This window comes from Erpetoichthys calabaricus, chromosome 5, assembly GCF_900747795.2.
Source record: "Erpetoichthys calabaricus chromosome 5, fErpCal1.3, whole genome shotgun sequence".
NCBI lineage: Eukaryota > Metazoa > Chordata > Cladistia > Polypteriformes > Polypteridae > Erpetoichthys > Erpetoichthys calabaricus.
Window position 1 is genome coordinate 183,541,656 of NC_041398.2, and position 22,044 is coordinate 183,563,699.

At 41.2% G+C, this 22,044-nt stretch overlaps 1 protein-coding gene across 1 annotated transcript in view; it reads left to right on the top strand.

Annotated features, from left to right (window-relative positions):
- The window catches only part of LOC114652842 (sodium-dependent organic anion transporter-like), a 37,821-nt gene extending 24,136 nt beyond the window's left edge, over positions 1-13,685 (top strand). The window contains exons 4-6 of the mRNA XM_028803150.2: positions 8,894-9,069; positions 12,850-13,007; positions 13,462-13,685. Coding sequence (XP_028658983.1) covers positions 8,894-9,069; positions 12,850-13,007; positions 13,462-13,622 — 495 coding nt within the window. The 3' untranslated portion in view covers positions 13,623-13,685. The remainder of the gene's footprint in view (positions 1-8,893; positions 9,070-12,849; positions 13,008-13,461) is intronic.
- The last annotated feature ends 8,359 nt before the right edge of the window (positions 13,686-22,044 follow it).

A 22,044-nucleotide genomic window follows, 5' to 3' on the forward strand; every position in this document is an offset into this window, starting at 1 on the left:
GTTTGAGTGAAACAGAGCCGTCCCAACTAGCCAAGTAAAACTTTAATTTCACTTTCAGCCCCCCTAAAAAATGAGAATCAACAAAGAATATCATGACTAAACATTGGTGTTACAAAATCACTCTAATTTTTCTTTAATTAATCGATAGTTCCTTATCCTATCAATAGCCTCTCCCAGGAAAAAACAATGTTTGACTTCCTTCAACATAAACACCTGCCGTAACAGATTCATCAGTCTTCAGAATATTAGATTTACCGTATATACTCATGTATAAGTTGGGTCTTGATACCCGAAAAATCGATCATAAAATCAGACCCCGACTTGTACACCCGTTCAAAAATACGACACTTATTTATTTATTTTTTTTTACATCTTCCTACTTCCTCCAATCTCACATCAGTTTCTCAGACGCATCAAATTTTTTTGCAGCAGCGCAGTTACCAATTTCTTTTGCCACTTCAATGACTTTTAATTTAAAACCAGCTTCACATTTTCTTCTGATCGAACGCTCCATCATAGATGAGGGATGCTCTTATGATAAAGGTGTATGAGGGTGTGAGATACAAAAAACACAAATCAGTGCAAATGTTGCTTCGGAATAGTTCAGGTATTACCGTATGGTCACATAGGCACAATACACAGAAAAAAAAGGCAGTGTGCTCCGTGGTTACTCTCTCAGGTGGTCGTTAGCATATCATAATCTCTTGGACCAATAGTGTGAGTTTTCCACATTCAACTTATACGACCGACATTATAAAATACTAGAAATTACCATTTTTACTCGTGTACCACGTGCCCTCGTGTAAGACGCACACCTTAATTTTTACAAAGAAAATCGTGAAAACCTGTTTTGCCCTGTGTACGACACGCGTTGTGATTGTAGAGGAAGCAGGTGAGATTGGAGTAAGACACTGACGTGAATAACTGTAATGGAGAATAATTATGTCTCGTTTAATTCTTTCCACACATGATACAGTATATTGTATTGGAGTACTAACTGTAAGCAGTACCCCTACTGCAGAACGTTCAGTGTTTGTCGCACCATGCTGCGAAAGGTGGGAATGACAAATAGCCCTGTGAAATGAGAAAAGAAAGAACCGTATAGAGACAATCGGTAAAGGACTATAATGGCAAGTGGAAAATTATTGAGCTCACCAGACTATTCCAGTTTAATCATTATCTTCCGATTCGCTTCTGGATTCGGATTCGCCACCGCTACTGAAGAAGTCGTCGTCGCCTTCCTATAAGGCATCGTCTTCGCTTTGCGTTGTGTATGATGCGCACCTGATTTTCTAATGCTAATTTTCGGGAAAAAATATGTGCGTGGTACACACGTAAATATGGTATACGGTAGAATCAAGTCCCAACTTATCCGCGGGAGAACTTACATGCGAGTATATATGGTATTAATGTTAATGCAAAAGAATTGTGAATTTCCCCTTGGGGATTAATAAAGTATCTATCTATCTATCTATCTATCTATCTATCTAAGAAAAGCATTACACATGAAATAGCATCAACTATTGCAATTAGGAAGCTCACTTCACTGGCTAAACTAATGAGTCACACTCAAAATAAAAATAAAACTGCCAGAAATGTAATTTACCTCTTAAGTGATCCATGGATATTGAGAAGTTACTGCAAAAGATGGTTATAAAAGTACAAAGACAGCTCTGGTTTGTAGTGTTTCAATGTGGAACGGAGTTGGTGTGAACTGGATGGATGAGGGCTCACTCTTCACTGACTTGTTAAAACATTAGAACAATCTGGACAACAGCAGCCATTTAACCCAACAAAGCTCGCCAGTCCTATCCACTTAATTCTTCTAAAAAAAACATCTAGTTGAGTTTTGAAAGTCCCTAAAGTCTTATTGTCTACCACACTACATAGTAACTGATTTTCTGTGAAAAGAAAAACTTCCTAATGTTGGTGCAAAATTTACCCCTAACAAGTTTTCAACTGAGTCCCCTTATTCTTGATGAACTAATTTTAAAACAACAGTCTTGATCTACTGTATAATTCTGTTTTTAATTTGAAACAGTTCAATCATCTCTCCTCTTAATCATCTTTTGCTTAAACTGATCTTCCTTCTTAGTTCATCCCCTGTAGCCCTGGAATCAGCCTAGTCGCTCTTCTCTGGACCTTTTCTAGCATTGCTATGGCCTTTTTGTAGCAGGACACCAAACCTGCACACAGTACTCCAGATGAGGCCTCACCAGTGTGTTTTAAAGTTTGAGCATAAACTCCTTGGACTTGTACTCCACACACCGTGCTATGGATATGAATATAAATATAATGAGTGGAGGTGGGTCTACAGTTCAAATGCTGGTTTCCATTTGAGTGAGTTCCATTTTCCTTCACAAGAACGTTTCTGGAAGTGGTTTATTTAACAATATTTTAGTAAAAACACATTTTTGGAACATTGCTAGTGTACAACTGGATGACTTCACATGTGGATTATGTGACATAAGTAATGTCATAGACTTTTTGGTAATGTTTGCTGTTGTCCGGCATTGGAAATAAAAAACTTTTCTCATCCAGTACTGCAAATCATATGGGGTTAGTAACGTACAATGATCAGCCACAACATTATAACAACCTGTTTATTATTGTGTTGAGCATAGGAAAAGCTCTATACAGTAATCCCTCACTTATCGCAGGAGATAGGTTCCAAGGCCGACCGCGATAACTGAATTTCCGCGAAGTAGGGACACCATATTTATTTAATTATTTAACGTGTATTTGGACGTTTTTAAACCTTCCCTGTATTGTTTACAACCCACCCTTTGCTCTATTAATAACAGGAACAACTGCTAAGCAATATGAAATCAGTAGATAAGTTTACACTTACTGTATAGCAAAGTACACGTAGCTATATATGACGTGATGATGGTGATGAATATGCTGCGCAGTAAAAATGATGACGATGAAGGTGATGATCCCCTGAATGCAGTAGCAGAAGCACGTTAATGCTGAATGAGTGAGATGAGACTTCCTGGTTAATGCAGCACTCAGTCACTGAGCCAATCAGCAGCACACAGGAACTTAACTGCGTGCTCTGATTGGATAGCTTCTCAGCCATCTGCCAATAGCATCTCTTGTATGAAATCAACTAGGCAAACCAACTAAGGAAGCAAGTATCAGAAGTAAAAAGACCCATTGTCCGCAGAAACCCGCGAAGCAGCGAAAAATCCGCGTTATATATTTAGATATGCTTACATATAAAATCCGCGAAGTCGTGAATCCGCAAAAAGTGAACCGCGAAGTAGCGAGGGATTACTGTAAAGTATAAATAAAACATTATTATTACCGGTAATATTATTATTAGGCCCCCCTCATGGCACTAAAAGATCTCTGACCCCTCGAGGCATGGACTCCACAAGATCTCAGAAGTTGTCCTGTGGTATCGGGCACTAAGGCATTAGCAGCCTAATTCTTTAAGTCCTGTAAGTTGCCAAGCCTCCATGAATGAGACTTGTTTTTCCAGCACATTCCACAGATGCTCAGTGGGATTGAGATCTGAGGAACTTGAAGGCCATGTCAATACTTTGAACTCTTTGTCATGTTCCTCAAACCACTCCTGAACAATTTCTGCAGTGTGGCAAGGTGCATTACCCTGTTGAAAGAGGCCACTGCCATCAGGGAATACAGGGTCTGCAAGAATCTTTAGGTAGGTGGTACGTGTCAAAGTAACAGCCATGTGAATAACAGGTCCAAAGGTTTCCCAGCAGAACATTGCTCAAAGAATCACATTGCCTCCACCTGCTTGCATTCTTCCCAAAGTGCATCCTGCTGCCAACTCTTACCCAGGTAAACAAGACACATGCACTCAATTCTCCACATGATCTAAAAGAAAATGTGATTCATCAGATCAGGCCATCTTCTTCCATTGTCCATGGGCCAGTTTTGATGCTCAAGTGCTCATTTTAGGTGCATTTGGTGGTGGACAGGGTCCGCATGGGCAGTCTGACCGCTCTTCATCTACATAGCCCCATATGCAGCAAACTGTAATGAACTGTGAGCTCTGACACTTTTCTCTCATTGCCAGCACTATATTTTTCAGATATCTCGTGCTACAGTAGCTCTTTTGTGGAATTGGACCAGACGGATTAGACTTCGTGACTCCCCACGTGCTTCGATGAGATTTGGGTAACCCTATCGCTAGTTCACAGGTTTTCTTTCCCTGGACCGCTTTTGGTAGACAGTAACCACTGCATAATTGGGAACACCCCAAAAGACCTGCCGCTTTGGAGATGCTCTGACCCAGTCATTGAGCCATCACAATTTAGCCCTTGTCAAAGTCCCTCAGATCCTTACACTTTCCCATTTTTCCTTCTTCTAACACATCACCTTCACTTCATCCATCCATTATCCAACCTGCTATATCCTAACTACAGGGTCATGGGGGTCTGCCGGAGCCAATCCCAGCCAACACAGGGCGCAAAGCAGGAAACAAACCCCAGGCAGGGCGCCAGCCCACCACATCACCTTCACTTGCTGCCTAATAATATCCCGCCTCTTGATAGGTGCCACTGTAATGAGACAATCAGTGTTATTCACTTCATCTGTCAGTGGTTTTAATGTTGTGGATGATTGTTGTATAAAACAATACCACTTTTGATATTAAATATAAAAAAGTGTTCAAAACTCCTTTTGTCCAAAACTAGGAGGTCAGGGGGTCGATTCCCCTCCACAACACCAGACATGCAAGAGAATATGGTAGAGAAAGGGAGGCTGCTAGATTCTGGTAGACAAAGAAACTAACAACCAAAGGTAGTACTAAGATGGCTCCATGTGTTAATCCAACTGATTTAAACAGGGCTCTATGACACCAGCTCCTGCTTTCCACTAATACTAATGCAAATACAGTCAGCTGTACACATAAAATATATACTGTAATGTATGGGTAAATAACGCATTGGATGAAACCTGAGGCCATTTTGGTTTAGGGTTAGGGTTAGGGTTACTACTTACTCTTCCCTTTGATTCACCTTCTGCAAACAGTAGGTGTTAGTAGTGTTTATCTCTATAATTTCACAAACCAACGGTTCCGCTTTTTGCCTTTTCTTAGTTGTTGTTTTTATCTCTCATATTACTAATGGCCTTGACGTAGAGAAGAGCCATGCCACTTTGAGATTGTGGGCACTCAGTTTATTCACTTTTTTCTGTGTTTAATTATATTGAGATTATACAATAAATGAGATGTTTGTCTAATATTACATGACATAATATTCTCAAACCTCTTAGTCCAATTCAGGAACAGCATCAGTCCTGGGTGGGATGTTAGTCCATCGTATGGCCACTCACACAGAGAAGCAGACATAACCTCTTAATGGCACTGCTGTATTTGTCTAAAATTAAACTTAATATTTACATGTATGAAGAAATGGTAAAGTGCAAGATCCTCAGTGGAACTGAACGTAGCTGCCAATCAAAACATTTTTCTAAATTTTTTAGTAGATACGGAGTATAACTTTTTCATTTTCCTTGCTTTTGCCAATAGCAGCAACCAGACATTTCATAGCCTTGCTGAGTTAGATAGGACAACGAGCTTCTCCCTGTATGTCCGCTGAATTGTGTTTATTAGGGAATAGCTGATGAGTTCAGGAAACCAATGATGGGGACTTGAGTCACAAATCTGGTGACTTCAGACTCGGCTCAAAAAAATGAAAAAGACTTGTGATTCAAGTGGGACTTGAACAGCAAAGACTTCCACTTTGACCAACTTCCACCTTGTGACTCGTGAAGTCTTGATGTCTGACCCAAACTCGTTTGCTTGCCAGTGTTTAAATAAAGGCAGGCAAAAAGGGCTGGAAAACCTTCACCTAAGGATTATTGTCTTTAATTTCAAAGACTACAGCATTATTAACAGGAAAAGAATTGCAAAACATGTGGGATAAAAATCACAGATAGAGACGCTACAACCGCACACTTTGTTCGCCATTTGAGGCTACATAAAGAATGATAAGTTTGATTTATGTAATAATTAGAATTAGCGAACTAAGGACACATAACAGTTAAACCATAACTTAGTAATCGTGAAATGACAGCCAGTTTAACTTTAAAGATGTCTACTGTTGATTTGATGCTTTTTAAATATATTTTATTAAGTTGCCATCTGTTGCACGCACAAGACCGCGTGGCTGTTAGAGAACAGCTAGTTGTGGAGAAAGCGTGTTTAGAATATCATCAAAACTGGGAGCAAAACAAAAAGGAAAAACCAAGGAGACCTGCATGAACGACTCCAAAAACAGAGTCTCATTAAAAAGGATTGTCAGAAAATAGATGGAGTCCAAAAAAAATATGGGAAAAGAATAAAACAACATCCCGTGCTGTTGTCTTTTTCTGTACGTGCGCAATTCTTCTTTTGCCAAGATGTAAGAAGCAGATCTATGATACATCGAGCTCTAGTTAATCTGTCCTAAATATCGTCATTTAATGAAAGGATAACTAAAAACATTAAAACTGAAAAAAAAAATTGTCTCCTGGACTGCAATTAAACCAATGGGAAAGTCCGAGTACGATCACCCTCTTATTTCAGCCCTCGATGCTCAGTGAGGAAGAAGGCTTTGTACAGTATTTTACTAAAATGCATAAATCAATTTGTTTGAGTGCTGTTGCTCTTGAAGTGTGTTTGTGTTCACCCTGCGATGGACTGGCACCCTGTCCAGGTGTTGTTCCTGTTTTGCGCCCAGCTGCCTTGCCCTGGATAAGTGGGGTAAGGTTAAGGAAATGGAAGGATGGATCTCTTTTAATTTGTTTTATTTATGTTATATATCTATCTATCTATCTATCTCTATATACAGTGCATCCAGAAAGTATTCACAGCGCATCACTTTTTCCACATTTTGTTATGTTACAGCCTTATTCCAAAATGGATTAAATTCATTTTTTTCCTCAGAATTCTACACACAACACCCCATAATGACAACGTGAAAAAAGTTTACTTGACGTTTTTGCAAATTTATTAAAAATAAAAAAACTGAGAAATCACATGTACATAAGTATTCACAGCCTTTGCTCAATACTTTGTCGATGCACCTTTGGCAGCAATTACAGCCTCAAGTCTTTTTGAATATGATGCCACAAGCTTGGCACACCTATCCTTGGCCAGTTTCGCCCATTCCTCTTTGCAGCACCTCTCAAGCTCCATCAGGTTGGATGGGAAGTGTCGGTGCACAGCCATTTTAAGATCTCTCCAGAGATGTTCAATCGGATTCAAGTCTGGGCTCTGGCTGGGCCACTCAAGGACATTCACAGAGTTGTCCTGAAGCCACTCCTTTGATATCTTGGCTGTGTGCTTAGGGTCGTTGTCCTGCTGAAAGATGAACCGTCGCCCCAGTCTGAGGTCAAGAGCGCTCTGGAGCAGGTTTTCATCCAGGATGTCTCTGTACATTGCTGCAGTCATCTCTCCCTTTATCCTGACTAGTCTCCCAGTCCCTGCCGCTGAAAAACATCCCCACAGCATGATGCTGCCACCACCATGCTTCACTGTAGGGATGGTATTGGACTGGTGATGAGAGGTGCCTGGTTTCCTCCAAACGTGACGCCTGGCATTCACACCAAAGACTTCAATCTTTGTCTCATCAGACCAGAGAATTTTCTTTCTCATGGTCTGAGAGTCCTTCAGGTGCCTTTTGGCAAATTCCAGGCTAGCTGCCATGTGCCTTTTACTAAGGAGTGGCTTCTGTCTGGCCACTCTACCATACAGGCCTGATTGGTGGATTGCTGCAGAGATGGTTGTCCTTCTGGAAGGTTCTCCTCTCTCCACAGTGGACCTCTGGAGCTCTGACAGAGTGACCATCGGGTTCTTGGTCACCTCCCTGACTAAGGCCCTTCTCCCCCCGATCACTCAGTTTAAATGGCCAGCCAGCTCTAGGAAGAGTCCTCGTGGTTTCAAACTTCTTCCACTTACGGATGATGGAAGCCACTGTGCTCATTGGGACCTTCAAAGCAGCAGAAATCTTTTTGTAACCTTCCCCAGATTTGTGCCTCGAGACAATCCTGCCTTTTCTCCTCACTTGTGGAACGCTCTCCTTTCAGAGCCGAGCACAATCAGATACAGTGCCAACGTTTGACGTTGGAGTGAGCCTACCTTCCGCTTGGCCAGAATTAAATTTTTCTTTTAATTTTTATTGATTTTTAAAGTTTGCCTTGTTTCACTACTATGTGGGTGTAGCTGTGGGGGACAGCTAGTATTAGATATATTTATGTTAAGACAGTTATATTTTTTTCTGTTGTTTTCTTTTTTAGAGAATTAAAATATATGGGTAAATAAAATAAAATAAAATGGGTTTCTGTTTGAGTTGGATGGGGGTGTCATGTTATAATCATACCATTTGAATGGAAATACAAAGGCCTACTAATTTTTTTGTTGCACTCAGTGGAACTTGAAGAATGGTTTCTTATTACATGTCTATTTGCATTACATTTTTTCTTTTTTGTTCAAATTATTAACATGGAGTTGATAGTTTGGAAACGTAATAAACCATTTATGATTTATAATAGCATTACATTTGATAAAAAATGCATTATGACTAGCTGGGGACTTGAAGTTTAAGACTTGTGACTCTACTTTTGATTTGCCTTGTTTGACGCGATACTTGACTCAGGACTTGGGTGTAAAGACTTGAGAAACAGTGACTTGGTCCCACTTCTGCAAAAGACACCCATAAATAGCATGGGCAAAGCTCCAAAGTCCATGCTGGCAACATCTTAAAAATGTGCGCTGGCACGGCCAGTGTTTATGAAGTGGTGGGAAGTAGGGAAGAGTTTAAAAAACATCCTTCACCCATTTGTGCAGTTTCAGGGATCAGGACATTGTGAAATGCTACATTTTTCATGGCTGTCGAGTCACTTCCTCTAACCTGTTCTCCTTTGTTCTCCTGTGCAGGTGGGATCCATATTGGGCTGGTTAATCATTGTCATTGTGACAGTGATTAGTGTGGTGTTGTTCAAAGGCTCATGGGCAGTCGATACCTCAGTTTTAATCATTGGAGTCATATACCCGATCGTTGGCTACGTGTCTGGGTTTGCATTGGCATTTCTTTTAAGGCAACCCTGGAAAAGGTGAGTGGCAGTCTGTTTGTTACGGCTTTAGGTTCATATAAAATGTGGACAACAAGTCTGCAAAAGAAAGTTAACAGCTTTTATCAACATTCTGCATCATTAGATGTTCTCGTGTCAGGAGACATCTTAAGTTTTAAACAGGGGACACCAGATACACATTAATATTCAACAAAGGCAGGAAAACATTGGTCACATATTTGAGATTTAGGAAAAATGGCAGATACATGAAGAAAAAACATAGGAAAAGATAGCAATGAATTGAAATTATTAAACAAAGCCACATTCTGACACCTGGACCTTAAAGAGGTCAGTCTTGCGAGGTGAGCACTACAGAATTTTGGTAAACTGAAAACTGCCAGACGTCACCAGTACTGTGAAGTAAGCGTCACAATGCGTGACTTTGACTCGGACAGCATCATGAAATCCTGACTTTATAAAATTTTCTCAACTGCAGTGAGTTTGTTTCATACTATTTTTTTTTTACTATTTTCCATTTTTCTGAATGTGAATATTTCAATCATTTAGGTATTGTTATTATTGATTACCATAATGGTGCAAAAAAAAAATCACTATAGTTAATTTTCATTTTACCGCAGTGTCATTTTGTTATGGTGCCCCCATGCTACTGTATGTTGCTAGGTAACAGACACCAAAAGTGACATCGAGTGATGTCATTAAAGTGATGGCTTATAAGCCAGCAATGCAGTAATCAAATTTTATTTGTCATATATAAATTAAACAATGGCATGAAAAAGTATTCAATCCCCTTGAAAGTTATCATAATTTTCTACATGACAAACGATTTATACACATATTTATCCATTCAGCTTTTTTAATGTGAATACTTATGCTATAACAATACATTTCCAAAGTCAAAATAAAACATTTTCTGTAGATATTTAACCGAAAAAGAAGAACTCAAAGTTAGTGTTTGCATAAATATTCAAGCCTAACATATTATTATTAGCAATAACTGCCTTAATTCCTTTTGGGGTAAGAATGTCTCAGTTAAGCACATTGTTCAGGAGTGATTCTTCCCTGTTCTTCTTGGCAGAATTTATAGAGATCCTTTAGGTTGGTGGAATGGCCTCTCTGGACAGCAGTTTTCAAATAGTGCCACAGATTCTCAACCAAGTTACGATCAGGGCTTTGAATTAGAAACTCCAAAAGACTCACCTTTCTGTTTGTGAGCCATTCCAGTGTCGCTTTGGCCTTATGCTTAGGGTCATTGTCACACTGAAAGATGAATCTTCTCCCAAGCCGCAGGTTCATAGCAGACTGGAACAAGTTCTCCTGCAATACTGTGTGGTATTTGTGTCCATCCATTGTCACTTCAGCTCTGACAAGGTTCCCAGTCCCAGCAAATCAAATGCATCCCCATAGCACGATGCTGCCACCACCATATTTCACTGTATGTATAGTGTTTCTTGAGGCACAGACAGTGTTAGTTTTATGCCACACCAGAAGTTTGACCACAGCATCACAGGGAGTAGTATTAGATGAGATCTTGAGAATTCACCACAGTCATGCAGCCCATCAGACAGAAAAACAGGTAATTCAGTGCATGCCAGGCATTTGATTTGGACAAATATGCCATCTATAGATAGATAGATAGATAGATAGATAGATAGATAGATAGATAGATAGATAGATAGATAGATAGATAGATAGATAGATAGATAGATAGATAGATAGATAGATAGATAGATAGATAGATAGATAGATAGATAGATAGATAGATACTTTAATAATCCCAAGGGGAAATTTACATACTCCAGCAGCAGCATACTGATACAAAAAACAATATTAAAGAGTGATAACAATGCAGATATACAGACAGACAATAACTTTGAATAATGTTAACGTTTACCCACACCGGGTGGAATTGAAGAGTCGCATAGTTTGGGAGAGGAATGATCTCCTCAGTCTGTCAGTGGAGCAGGACAGTGACAGCAGTCTGTCGCTGAAGCTGCTCCTCTGTCTGGAGATGATACTGTTTAGTGGATGCAGTGGATTCTCCTTGATTGATAGGAGCCTGCTCAGCGCCTGTCGCTCTGCCACAGATGTCAAGCTGTCCAGCTCCGTGCCTACAATAGAGCCTGCGTTCCTTACCAGTTTGTCCAGGCGTGAGGCATCCTTCTTTATGCTGCCTCCCCAGACCACAACCGTCTGATAGAACATCTGCAGCATCTTATTGCAGATGTTGAAGGATGCCAATCTTCTAAGGAAGTATAACCGGCTCTGTCCTCTCTTGCACAGAGAATCAGTATTGGCAGTCCAGTCCAATTTATCATCCAGCTGCACTCTCAGGTATTTATAGGTCTGCACCATCTGCACACAGTCACCTCTGATGATTATGGGGTCCATGAGGAGTCTGGGCCTCCTAAAATCCACCACCAGCTCCTTGGTTTTGCTCGTGTTCAGGTGTAGGTGGTTTGAGTCGCTCTATTTAACAAAGTCCTTGATGAGGTTCCTATACTCCTCCTCCTACCCACTCCTGATGCAGCCCACGATAGCAGTGTCGTCAGCGAACTTTTGCATGTGGCAGGACTCCGAGTTGTATTGGCTGAACAGGACCGGAGAAAGTACAGTCCCCTGTGGCGCTCCTGTGTTGCTGACCACAATGTCAGACGTGCAGTTCCCAAGACGCACATACTGAGGTCTGTTTGTAAGATAGTCCACGATCCATGCCACTAGGTATGAATCTACTCCCATCTCTGTCAGCTTGTCCCTAAGGAGCAGAGGTTGGATGGTGTTGAAGGCTCTAGAGAAGTCTAGAAACATACTTCTTACAGCACCACTGCCTCTGTCCAAGTGGGAGAGGGATCGATGTAGCATATAGATGATGGCATCCTCCGCTCCCACCTTCTCCTGGTATGCGAACTGCAGAGGGTCGAGGGCGTGTTGGAGCTGTGGCCTCAGGTGGTGAAGCAGCAGCCTCTCCATGGTCTTCATCACATGTGACGTCACAGCGACAGGCCGGAAGTCATTCAGCTCACTAGGACGTGATACCTTTGGGACTGGGGTGATGCAAGATATACTGGCCACTGTTATCATATGTGGGCTTAGACATTATGGAGCCACTGCTAGCCTGAGTGATACGGGTAACAGAACACTGTTATGGGCGTCAGATCCACATTTGTCAAAACATTCTTTTTGAAGACTGCATATGTAACTGAAATACGTAACATCCTGGCCAAGGATAACTCCCAGGTGGGCTGAACACTAAATTGCTGGCAAAAGACCCCTATTAGTACCGTATAACCAAGCTGATTTACAAGATCAAAATGACAGATCTGCCTAATGCACTCATAGCTCGCTATAATAACATTTGCAAGCTGAGATTTGTGCCAAAGGGGGGGGGGGGGGGGGGGGGTGTTACTAAATACTGACTTAGTAGGGTGCCTAAACTTCTGCAAATGCCACTTTTTTTTTTTTCTTTTATGTTTTTCAGTTAACAAAAAAATTGAAATCATAGCCGTATCTTAACATTTTCATGAAAATGTCATTGTTTTAGATTTGTTTGCTGTAGAAGTTATATTTTTTTTGTCAACAAAATATGTAAATTGGCCAGGGGTGTTTGAACATTTGAATGGAACTATATACATAAAGGGTTTTTTTTCCTGATACCAAAGCATAAGGCTTGATTATTCTGCAATTTCTAGACTGTCTCTGAACCTTTTATCAAAGCCCATGAAATCTAAAATATTTTATGTTTGGAAAGATATTGCCCAAAGAAAATGTTTTTACCTATTGCCTTATTTTCTTTAAATATCACAGATGCAGAACAATTTGCCTAGAAACGGGTGCTCAGAATATTCAGGTGTGTGCTACTGTGCTTCAGACGTCCTTTACTCCCAAACAACTGGTCCTCATGTTCTCCTTCCCGCTCATCTACTGTGGCTTCCAGTTCCTGCATGGAGTCATCTTTGTTATAGGTAAGTAGAGTGCTAGGTCACTGTCCAGTCACTCAAGATGGAAGTTTCACCCTCATATGCCTCGCCTCCTTGGCTACTGGAGTGATCATACTCTGCAGTGCAGAGGCCAGTGGGGCTGGGGGGCTCACAGTGGCTTCATGATTTGTTTTTCACAAGACTTTATTATCATTCTTGCTTACTTGACATCAGAATGAAAAGCTTGATGGTGGTGTCAATCCCACAACTTCATAAAACTTAACTATGACTATTGACGTTTTTTGTAGCTTATATGCTTAATACATCTCATTGCTGGTGGTCATTTTTGAATTGGATTTAATTTAATTTCACATGAGGGCTGCCTAATTTATTTTTTTTGCACTAGGTGGTTGTACTACTGGCTCCCTGGTGACCACCTGTACTGTGATTTTTGTTTTAATTCCATTCTAAGAGTGACACTTCTCTGACTTGTTTCCAGCTTACCAGTTATACAAAAGAAAATTCACAAAAGTCCTGCTAGAAACATCAGTGCAAGAAGAACCCAACAAGGTGTCTGAAGGCAACGGCATCACCTGTAAGAACATGAAACCAATGACAGAAATATTTACACACGATGAACGAAAGAGCAGCAAGATGTGAAGAAAGAAAATAGGCAACAGCATTGAATATAAAGAGTGAAAGGCTAAAATAAGGCCGGTGGAAGGACAAAGTCGCACTATGAACCTTTTAGCTCCTACATTAAGAATAACTGATCAACATAATGTTTTTCATTAACCCTTCCACAAGGAAACGCTACTTTTACAATTGTATTTTTAGGAGACTGTATAACAAAAGGTTATGGTTTATAGATCTTACCTGTTTCTAAAGGTTTTCCAACAATTAACCTACATTAATACATTTTTAATACAAATATGCTGTATCTAGGAAGGCTGTGTAATTTAGGACAAGAGAAGTTGTACTGGGGTGCTAAGATGGCGGTCAGACCAACCATTACAAGACCAGAAATGAATGGAGTCCAGCAAGATCAGGTTTGGGCACATAGAGGATCTACAAGAGCCAGAGGGAGCCAATAGCTGCAAGAGTCCGCTTGAAGCCTTTGTGTCAACTGAGTCGCTCCGGGGCTGCACGAGCAGACGAGGAAAGAGAAGCTAAAAGATGACATGCTTTGTGTGTTTTACCACTCTGACTGTCTTTGACCCAGTTATGTGTATGAGAAACACTTCCCAGTCTGAAATGGGCTCTTTCAACAATCTAAAATGTAAAACACATCTCCAAGAATTAGTCCTGTTATGGAAATTTCAGGTTAGAAGGATGAAGATGGTCCTTTACTCTAGGTGCTGGTCTGCCAGAGCTACAGGCGTTATCTGGCAAGTGAGCGTAGCGAATGCGCAAAGCAAAATACTGCGCATCATTGTTGACTCTGACTTATCAGACCGTGTTTTTGATGCAAATGAGCTGGAGATCGAAAGCTAAAGTGATGTACCAGCATCAGCTGATCGATCCCCAGCTGCTTGTAGTGCTGAATGCACTCATGTAGCGGCCAGCAGCTGCGTGAAGACACTACTATTTGTAGTTATAAGTCGACACATACCTCAAAAGAGTTTAGGATTGGAACAGCTTTCATGTCGGGGAACAGATACGGTGCTGTCAACTGGGACTTGATCTTTTTGAAGTTACAAGATCGCCAGTCCACTTCCAGTTAGGCTACCCTTGACCTATCTGGGGTCCTGTTGTGACACAAGTCAAACATGCTCTGATCCGGCTGTCTTTCAAATATAAAATAAGAATAGTAGAGATTCACATTAAGTGGGCCGAATCCAGAAGTGTATCCATATGGTACAAACTGCATGTTAACACAGTTCAGACTAGGGTAGGAGGGTCCTGGGATATTATTTGATTGAGCTGCCCCAGGGTCTATTAATGTGGTCACTTAGGCACTGAAAATGATGGCACGGCTGAGATGCATGTTCCCCATATTTAAGGTTGGAGGGTGCCAGCAGTCCACCCTGAGGCCATAGCATTTTAGAGACCCCTCTGTCAAGTAAAGAGCTAAAGGCTCTGAGCAAGGTGCGATATGAGTGGAATAAAGAGTATGTGGTGAAAGCGAGGAAGTTACTCCATAGAATACCTGGTACCCTAAAGGGGAGGTACTGGGTTGTTTTTTTATACACTGCTGTATTTGCTTTTCTATTGTGAATAAAAACATCCTGATTCATTGAATTCTTGAATCGTGGCGTCTCTATTGGGATTAACAGACGATATAACTCACGCCCAGAGATTGACAAGCCTTCTGGTGTCATGTAGCAAATCCACATTAACGACGCACCAAATGTCAACTTCAGTTGAAACCTTAAAATGACAAAATACAATAATTAAAACACATTCGGTTTTTGAGAGATGAAGGTATAAAATAAGAAAAACACTATTTTACAGAAAGAACCTAATAGTTATTACCACTCTACCTCTCCTTCACCCAATTACGTTCATGATAAACACTTTCCAGTCTGAAATGGGTTCTTATACAGTAGTTACTATAACCTTATAATCTAATAATTTTAAAAATTATTTAGATTTGAAACAAATTATAAATTACACATCTAATTGTTTTAAATATAATTATTACTTACAAAAAGGAGTCACTTGGTAGATTTTATCTTATTATAATCCTCTGAAGGTGTTTCATGGTGGAATGACCAACAGATATCTGCCAATATGGATTCCCTCCACATTCCACTCTGAGTGCTGTCCTGGTGGACCTCTCCCCCTGTTCGTGAGAGAAAAAATCCAAATATAAGTATAGGATAAGGATTTTCAAAGACATGATGCATTCCACATGCTAGGCAGGCAGGAAGAAAGAAGCTCCTCAGATAATCCCTCATAGTTTTCCACTTTTGTATTCCCAAGAAAATTGTAGCAAACACATTTTTGTTCCCCTATAAAGGAAGGGTGCGTATTCTTGTATTGTTTGCTTACCTGTTACCTGCTGAAGACAATGGATGGATTAACCTGACCTTGCATATTTCTGTAAAAACCCATGTGAACACCATCTTTCTCTTTTTTTGGACAATAAAAAGGCATCTTTCTAACCTTGTAAATTTAAATTCCAGATTATTTTGAAGGAATATGAAGAGAAAAAAATAAAAGTATGGATTGAGAGCAAAAAATGATTTAAAGTTGGATGGCATTGTCAAGGTAACATTTATGCTCAGAGAGTTACATTTTTCTTTAAAGGCGATTCCTGGCATCAGAAAATGGTACTTGCATCCTTCCTGGTAGTCTGAAGTAATGCGTTCAGCTCACCAAACTTCGCTGTCTAAAGTGCAGAGCTCTGCAGATCGATCAAATGAGTTTCAAAGTCCTCAGTGCACATCCTCTAAAACACGATTAAACCCACGTAACTCAATGCAAATATGCCTGGGTCAAAAAGAAACTACATTCATGGATGGCCAAAGTTACAAACATCTCTCATAAAATTCCAGCTTAGCCTTTCCCATCTACGAGATGTAAGAAGAGGCTGGATAGGTAGACAAGACAAAAAAAAACAAAAAACAGTTGGTACCACCCTGTTATCCCCGTTTAATCGAATAACTGTAAAGATAGTCAATTACGACTCAAACAAAAATGATTACAGGACAAGAGAAAATCATAGGAGATGTATCATCCTTTTTTGTCATGTTAGCATCTGACACTGCCTTCTGGGAACGAGCTGTTCTTATACTCTGAGTACTGGAAGGAGCAGAGAATCTGGAGTAGGTGGCAGGATCAGTTGTCCCTCTTGAGCATTTGTTCTTGGCTGTGGGGAAGAAAGGAGAAGATAAAGTTAGAGATCAGTGCCCTCTCTTGTTCTAGGGTAGTGTTGCTTACATCATCAGAACCAGGAAGGTGGTCCCCAGATGCACGTGTGACAGAAATGAAGGTTTAAAAGGTGATTGGGAAATGTGTAGGTATTTGAAATAGCAGAATGATGTTCTTTTAAAGTCCTGCGCATAAACAAAGTTTGGTGATAACTGCTAATCAGCGAAGCATTAAACAAGTGTACTGTATTGCTGTTGGTATAAAGGAGCCCCAGTAGCATTTGTTGACACACTTCTGCTGAGTGATTTATTGGCTGAAAGTACTCAATGCTAGTGTGTCAGAGAGAAGATGTGCAGAATTGTTTATAATAACACTCAGTTTTGTTTTAATTCTGCATCCCATAGTTGAGCTTGCCCATTTAATTAGCTTGTTGATTCTGAGGGCCTCTCTGGTAAGTAATGTTATCAGCTCAGCGCACCACAGCATAGAAAATCACACTGGCCATCATAGAGTTCTAGAAGATGTGAAGGATGTCACTTCCCACATTAAAGGAACACAGTCTCCTAAGAAAAAGTCTCCCTTTCGTATATAGTTCCTCTATGTTCTGAAACCAGTTCAACCTGTCATTAATATGGACCCCCAAGTACTTGTAGGAGTGAACCACCTCCACATCCACTCTTTGAATAGTGACCAGACATAGAGGCTCTTTGTTGCAGTGAAAATCAATAAGCAGTTCCTTGATTTTGCTGATTTTAAGATGGAGACGATTCTCTTTCCACCAAGAAACAAACTTCTCCACCTCCTGTACTTATTCTCATCTGAGAATTTTTGCAAGTGACATGACCCAATGTTACATTTACAGTCTGAGGGTGAAAAGAAAAGGAGACTGGACTGTTTCTTGTGGTGCTCCAGTGCTGCTCACATCCATATCAGAAACACAGTCATTGAGACTCACAATACATACATAAATATACAGTATATATACAGTACTGTGCAAAAGGTTTAGGCAGGTGTGAAAAAATGCTATAAACAAAGAATGCTTTCAAAAATGGAAGTGTTAATCATTTATTTTCATCAATCAACAAAATGCAGTGAATGAACAAAAGAGAAATCTAAATCAAATCAATATTTGGTGTGCCCACCCTTTGCCTTCAAAACAGCATCAATTCTTCTAGGTACACTTGAGCACAGTTTTTGAAGGAACTCGGCTGGTAGGTTGTTCCAAACATCTTGGAGAACTAACCACAGATCTTCTGTGGATGTAGGCTTCCTCACATCCTTCTGTCTCTTCCAGTAACCCCAGACACACTCGATGATGTTGAGATCAGGGGTCTGTGGGGGCCATACCATCACTTCCAGGACTTCTTGTTCTTCTTTATGCTGAAGATAGTTCTTAATGACTTTGGCTGTATGATTGGGGTCGTTGTCCTGCTGCAGAATAAATTTGGGGCCAATCATACGCCTCACTGATGGTATTGCATGATGGATAAGTATCTGCCTGTATTTCTCGGCATTGAGAACACCATTAATCCTGACCAAATCTCCAGCTCCATTTGCAGAAATGCAGCCCCAAATGTTCAAGGAACCTCCACCATGCTTCACTGCTGCCTGCAGACACTCATTATTGTACCGCTCTCCAGCCCTTCGACGAACAAACTGCCTTCTGCTACAGCCAAATATTTCAAATTTTGACTCATCAGTACAGAGCACCTGCTGCCATTTTTCTGCACCCCAGTTCCTATGTTTTCGTGCATACTTGAGTCGCTTGGTCTTGTTTCCACGTCGGAGGTATGGCTTTTTGGCTGCAACTCTTCCATGAAGACCACTTCTGGCCAGACTTCTCCAGACAGTAGATGGGTGTACCTGGGTCACATTGGTTTCTGCCAGTTCTGAGCTGATGGCACTGCTGGACATCTTCCGATATCGAAGGGTAATAAGCTTGATGTGTCTTTCATCAGCTGCACTGAGTTTCCTTGGCCGACCACTGCGTCTACGATCCTCAATGTTGCCCGTTTCTTTGTGCTTCTTCAAAAGAGCTTGAACAGCACATCTTGAAACCCCAGTCTGCTTTGAAATCTTTGTCTGGGAGAGACCTTGCTGATGCAGTGTAACTACCTTGTGTCTTGTTGCTGTGCTGAATCTTGCCATGACATGAAACTGTCTTCCACAACCTCACCTTGGTAGCAGAGTTTGGCTGTTCCTCACCCATTTTTAAGCCTCCTACACAGCTGTTTCTGTTTCAGTTAATGACTGTGTTTCAACCTACATGTGACATTGATGATCATTAGCACCTGTTTGGTATAATTGGTTGATCATACACCTGACTATAATCCTACAAAATCCCTGACTTTGTGCAAGTGTACCTATAAGAATTGATGCTGGTTTGAAGGCAAAAGGTAGTAACACCAAATATTGATTTGATTTAGATTTTTCTTTTGTTCGCTCACATTGCATTTTGTAAATTGATAACAATAAACAATCATTATTTATATTTCTGAAAGCATTCTTACAGCATTTTTTCACACCTGCCTAAAACTTTTGCACAGTACTGTATATATATACAGTATATTGTCACAGGTGGCTGGGGGGGGCGACCCAGCTGGGACGCCCAGGAAGAGGGCTTACACCTCCCCCAGACAACGTGGGGGCGACTGCCCTGGTACCTATGGAGACCACGGGTACAGAGCTTTGAAGCTCAACCCTGTAGGGGCCCGTGGTCACCGCCAGGGGGTGCCCCAATGCCTTTGGAGCCCTGGATCTCAGCACTTCCGCCACACCTGGACATGCTGGGGGGAAGAGGAGCGGGGACACCCGGAGTGCTTCCAGGTGCGCAGCCGGCACTTCCGCCACACTGGGGAGTGCCAGTGGAAAATTGTCGGGAGGCACCTGGAGCACATCTGGGTGATTATAAAAGGGGCCGCCTCACTCCATTCGTTGGCTTGAGTCGGGAGTGGAGAAGGACGGAGCTCAGGAGGAAAGGCAAGGAGGCGGCCTGAAGAGTAAGGCATTTGAGTTGGCCTGTGGGTTTGTGTGTGCTTCACAGTATTCTAAATAAACATGTTGAGGGTGAACCAGTGATGTCCGTCTGTCTGTGTCCGGGCCGGCTTCCACAATATTATATATATATATATATATATTGTGAGAGGCAGCCCGGACACAGACAGACGAACATCATTACGTCACCCAACACACGTTTATTATATACAGTATTTACAGTATTCAACGCACACACCCACTGCCTCCAGCACCAATCCCCCAAAGTCCAGGCCTCTCTTTCCAGTAGGCCGCCTCCACTCCTCTCCAACACAACTCTTGTCCACTTCCACCCGACTGCAGTTATCGTTTGCAGGGAGGCAGCCCCTTTTATACAGGCCCGGATAGGCTCCAGGTGCTTCCCGACACTCCTCTGCGGACACTCCCCTCTGTGGGGGAAGTGCCAGCTGTGCTCCCGGAAGCCCTCCAGGTGTCCCCAGTCTTCTTCCCCCCAGCACTTCCGGGTGTGGCGGAAGTGCTGAGGTCCAGGGCTCTCCAGGCACTGGGGCGCCCCCTGGCCGTGACCATGGGCCCCTACAGGGTTGAGCTTCCCAGCTCTGTACCCGTTGCCCCCAAAGGAACCAGGGCGGTCGCGCCCTCGTGGTCCGGAGGAGGCATGAGCCCTCCTCCTGTCCTCCTGGGCGTCACGGCTGGGTGCCACCCCCAGCCGCGTGCCACAATATATACATACACACATACATTTTACATAACATTATATAAATGCATATCTATAACAACATGTATTGTGATACAAGATTTATAATACAATATTCCCACAATACAGTACATCCTCAGAACAACATATTAAACTATAAATACAAATATATACATTCTTCATTTCTTCTGTTGACCAAAATATATTATTAATTGAATTTTGCAATTGTGAAATTGAATACAAAACTAAACTCGCCTGTCTTGCTAATTTGTTACACTTTTCTAAATGCCTCAGCTATTTCCAAACTCCTTCCTGCAAGCTAAAAGGCACCTGCCCTTTCTAACTAAACACTTGCATTAAAGTTCACAAAATGATGTGACAGAAAAACGGGATTGCCTCACTACAGCACAGTTCCATGTTCTTAAGCAAATCAACGCTGGTAGCTCATTTGCCAATGACAATTTATGCAAGCGTTTCATTAATTTTGCCAACAACCTGTTGCTAGATTTTAAGAAGTACTGTATGCTGATTTTTTTCTTTTTCCTAGAAGAATTTAAGTGGATGCCATTGAATGACTAGAACTTTATGGATAACTTAAACCAACTGATAGTGCTTTACCAGTTAACTACCTTCAGTGGAAGTGGTTTTAAAACCTGGCATTAGTCTGAGGTCAGTGCGATGGCGGTCACATTACACATATTCTCTTGAAATCAAAAATGAAGATGGCTTGTGTACTATTGCTTCTGTTGTTACAGCACTGGGAGAAACACTGTTTTCTTTTTATTGTCAATAGTGGCAAAAAAATAAATTGAAAACTAGACATGCGGGACAGTGGTAGCGCTGCTGATGTTCAAGTCCTGGGTGTGCTACCTGTGTGGAGTCTGCATGTTCTCCTTGAGTCAATATGGGTTTCCTCCCACAGTCCGAAGACATGTGGGTTAGGTGGACTTGTGTGTGGGGTTATTCGAAACACAATGGACTGTCATCCTGTCCAAGGGTTGTTCCTGTCTTGTTCCCTACGGGACAGGATTCCTGCTTTCACATGACCCAGCAAAGGCTTTCCTAAAATTAATCGATGGACAGAAAAAACTAGGTGGATGACACAGTAAGAAGACTGGGAGAAAGGTGAGATCACCTGATGACCATCCGCATGTACTTTTTCCTGAGGACTTCTGTACGGATGTAAACATTAAGTAAAATGAACCTCACAAAAGGACAGAAATAAAAAGAACTTCAAGCAAATTTCATTTATGTGATTGGAGGAAACAGGGAAACAAATGGCTACTACAACATGTATGTGCCTAGTGAAGAGGATTTCAATTAGCCTATAGCTTTGAAAGTGTTTTAATTTTAGATTTCCTACCTTAGCATATGAAGATTAAAAGCTTGATGGAATACGTCTGAATATATCGTCTTAATCAAACATTGATGAAAAATAAATAATCTGCACAAAATATGATAGACTTGCAGGTTTCATTTCCTTCTATGGTTTCTTTATAGTAATTAATGACAATGCCAACATATTCACTACTGAACTAATCTGATAGTGTATTTATTTATTTATTTATTTATTTACAA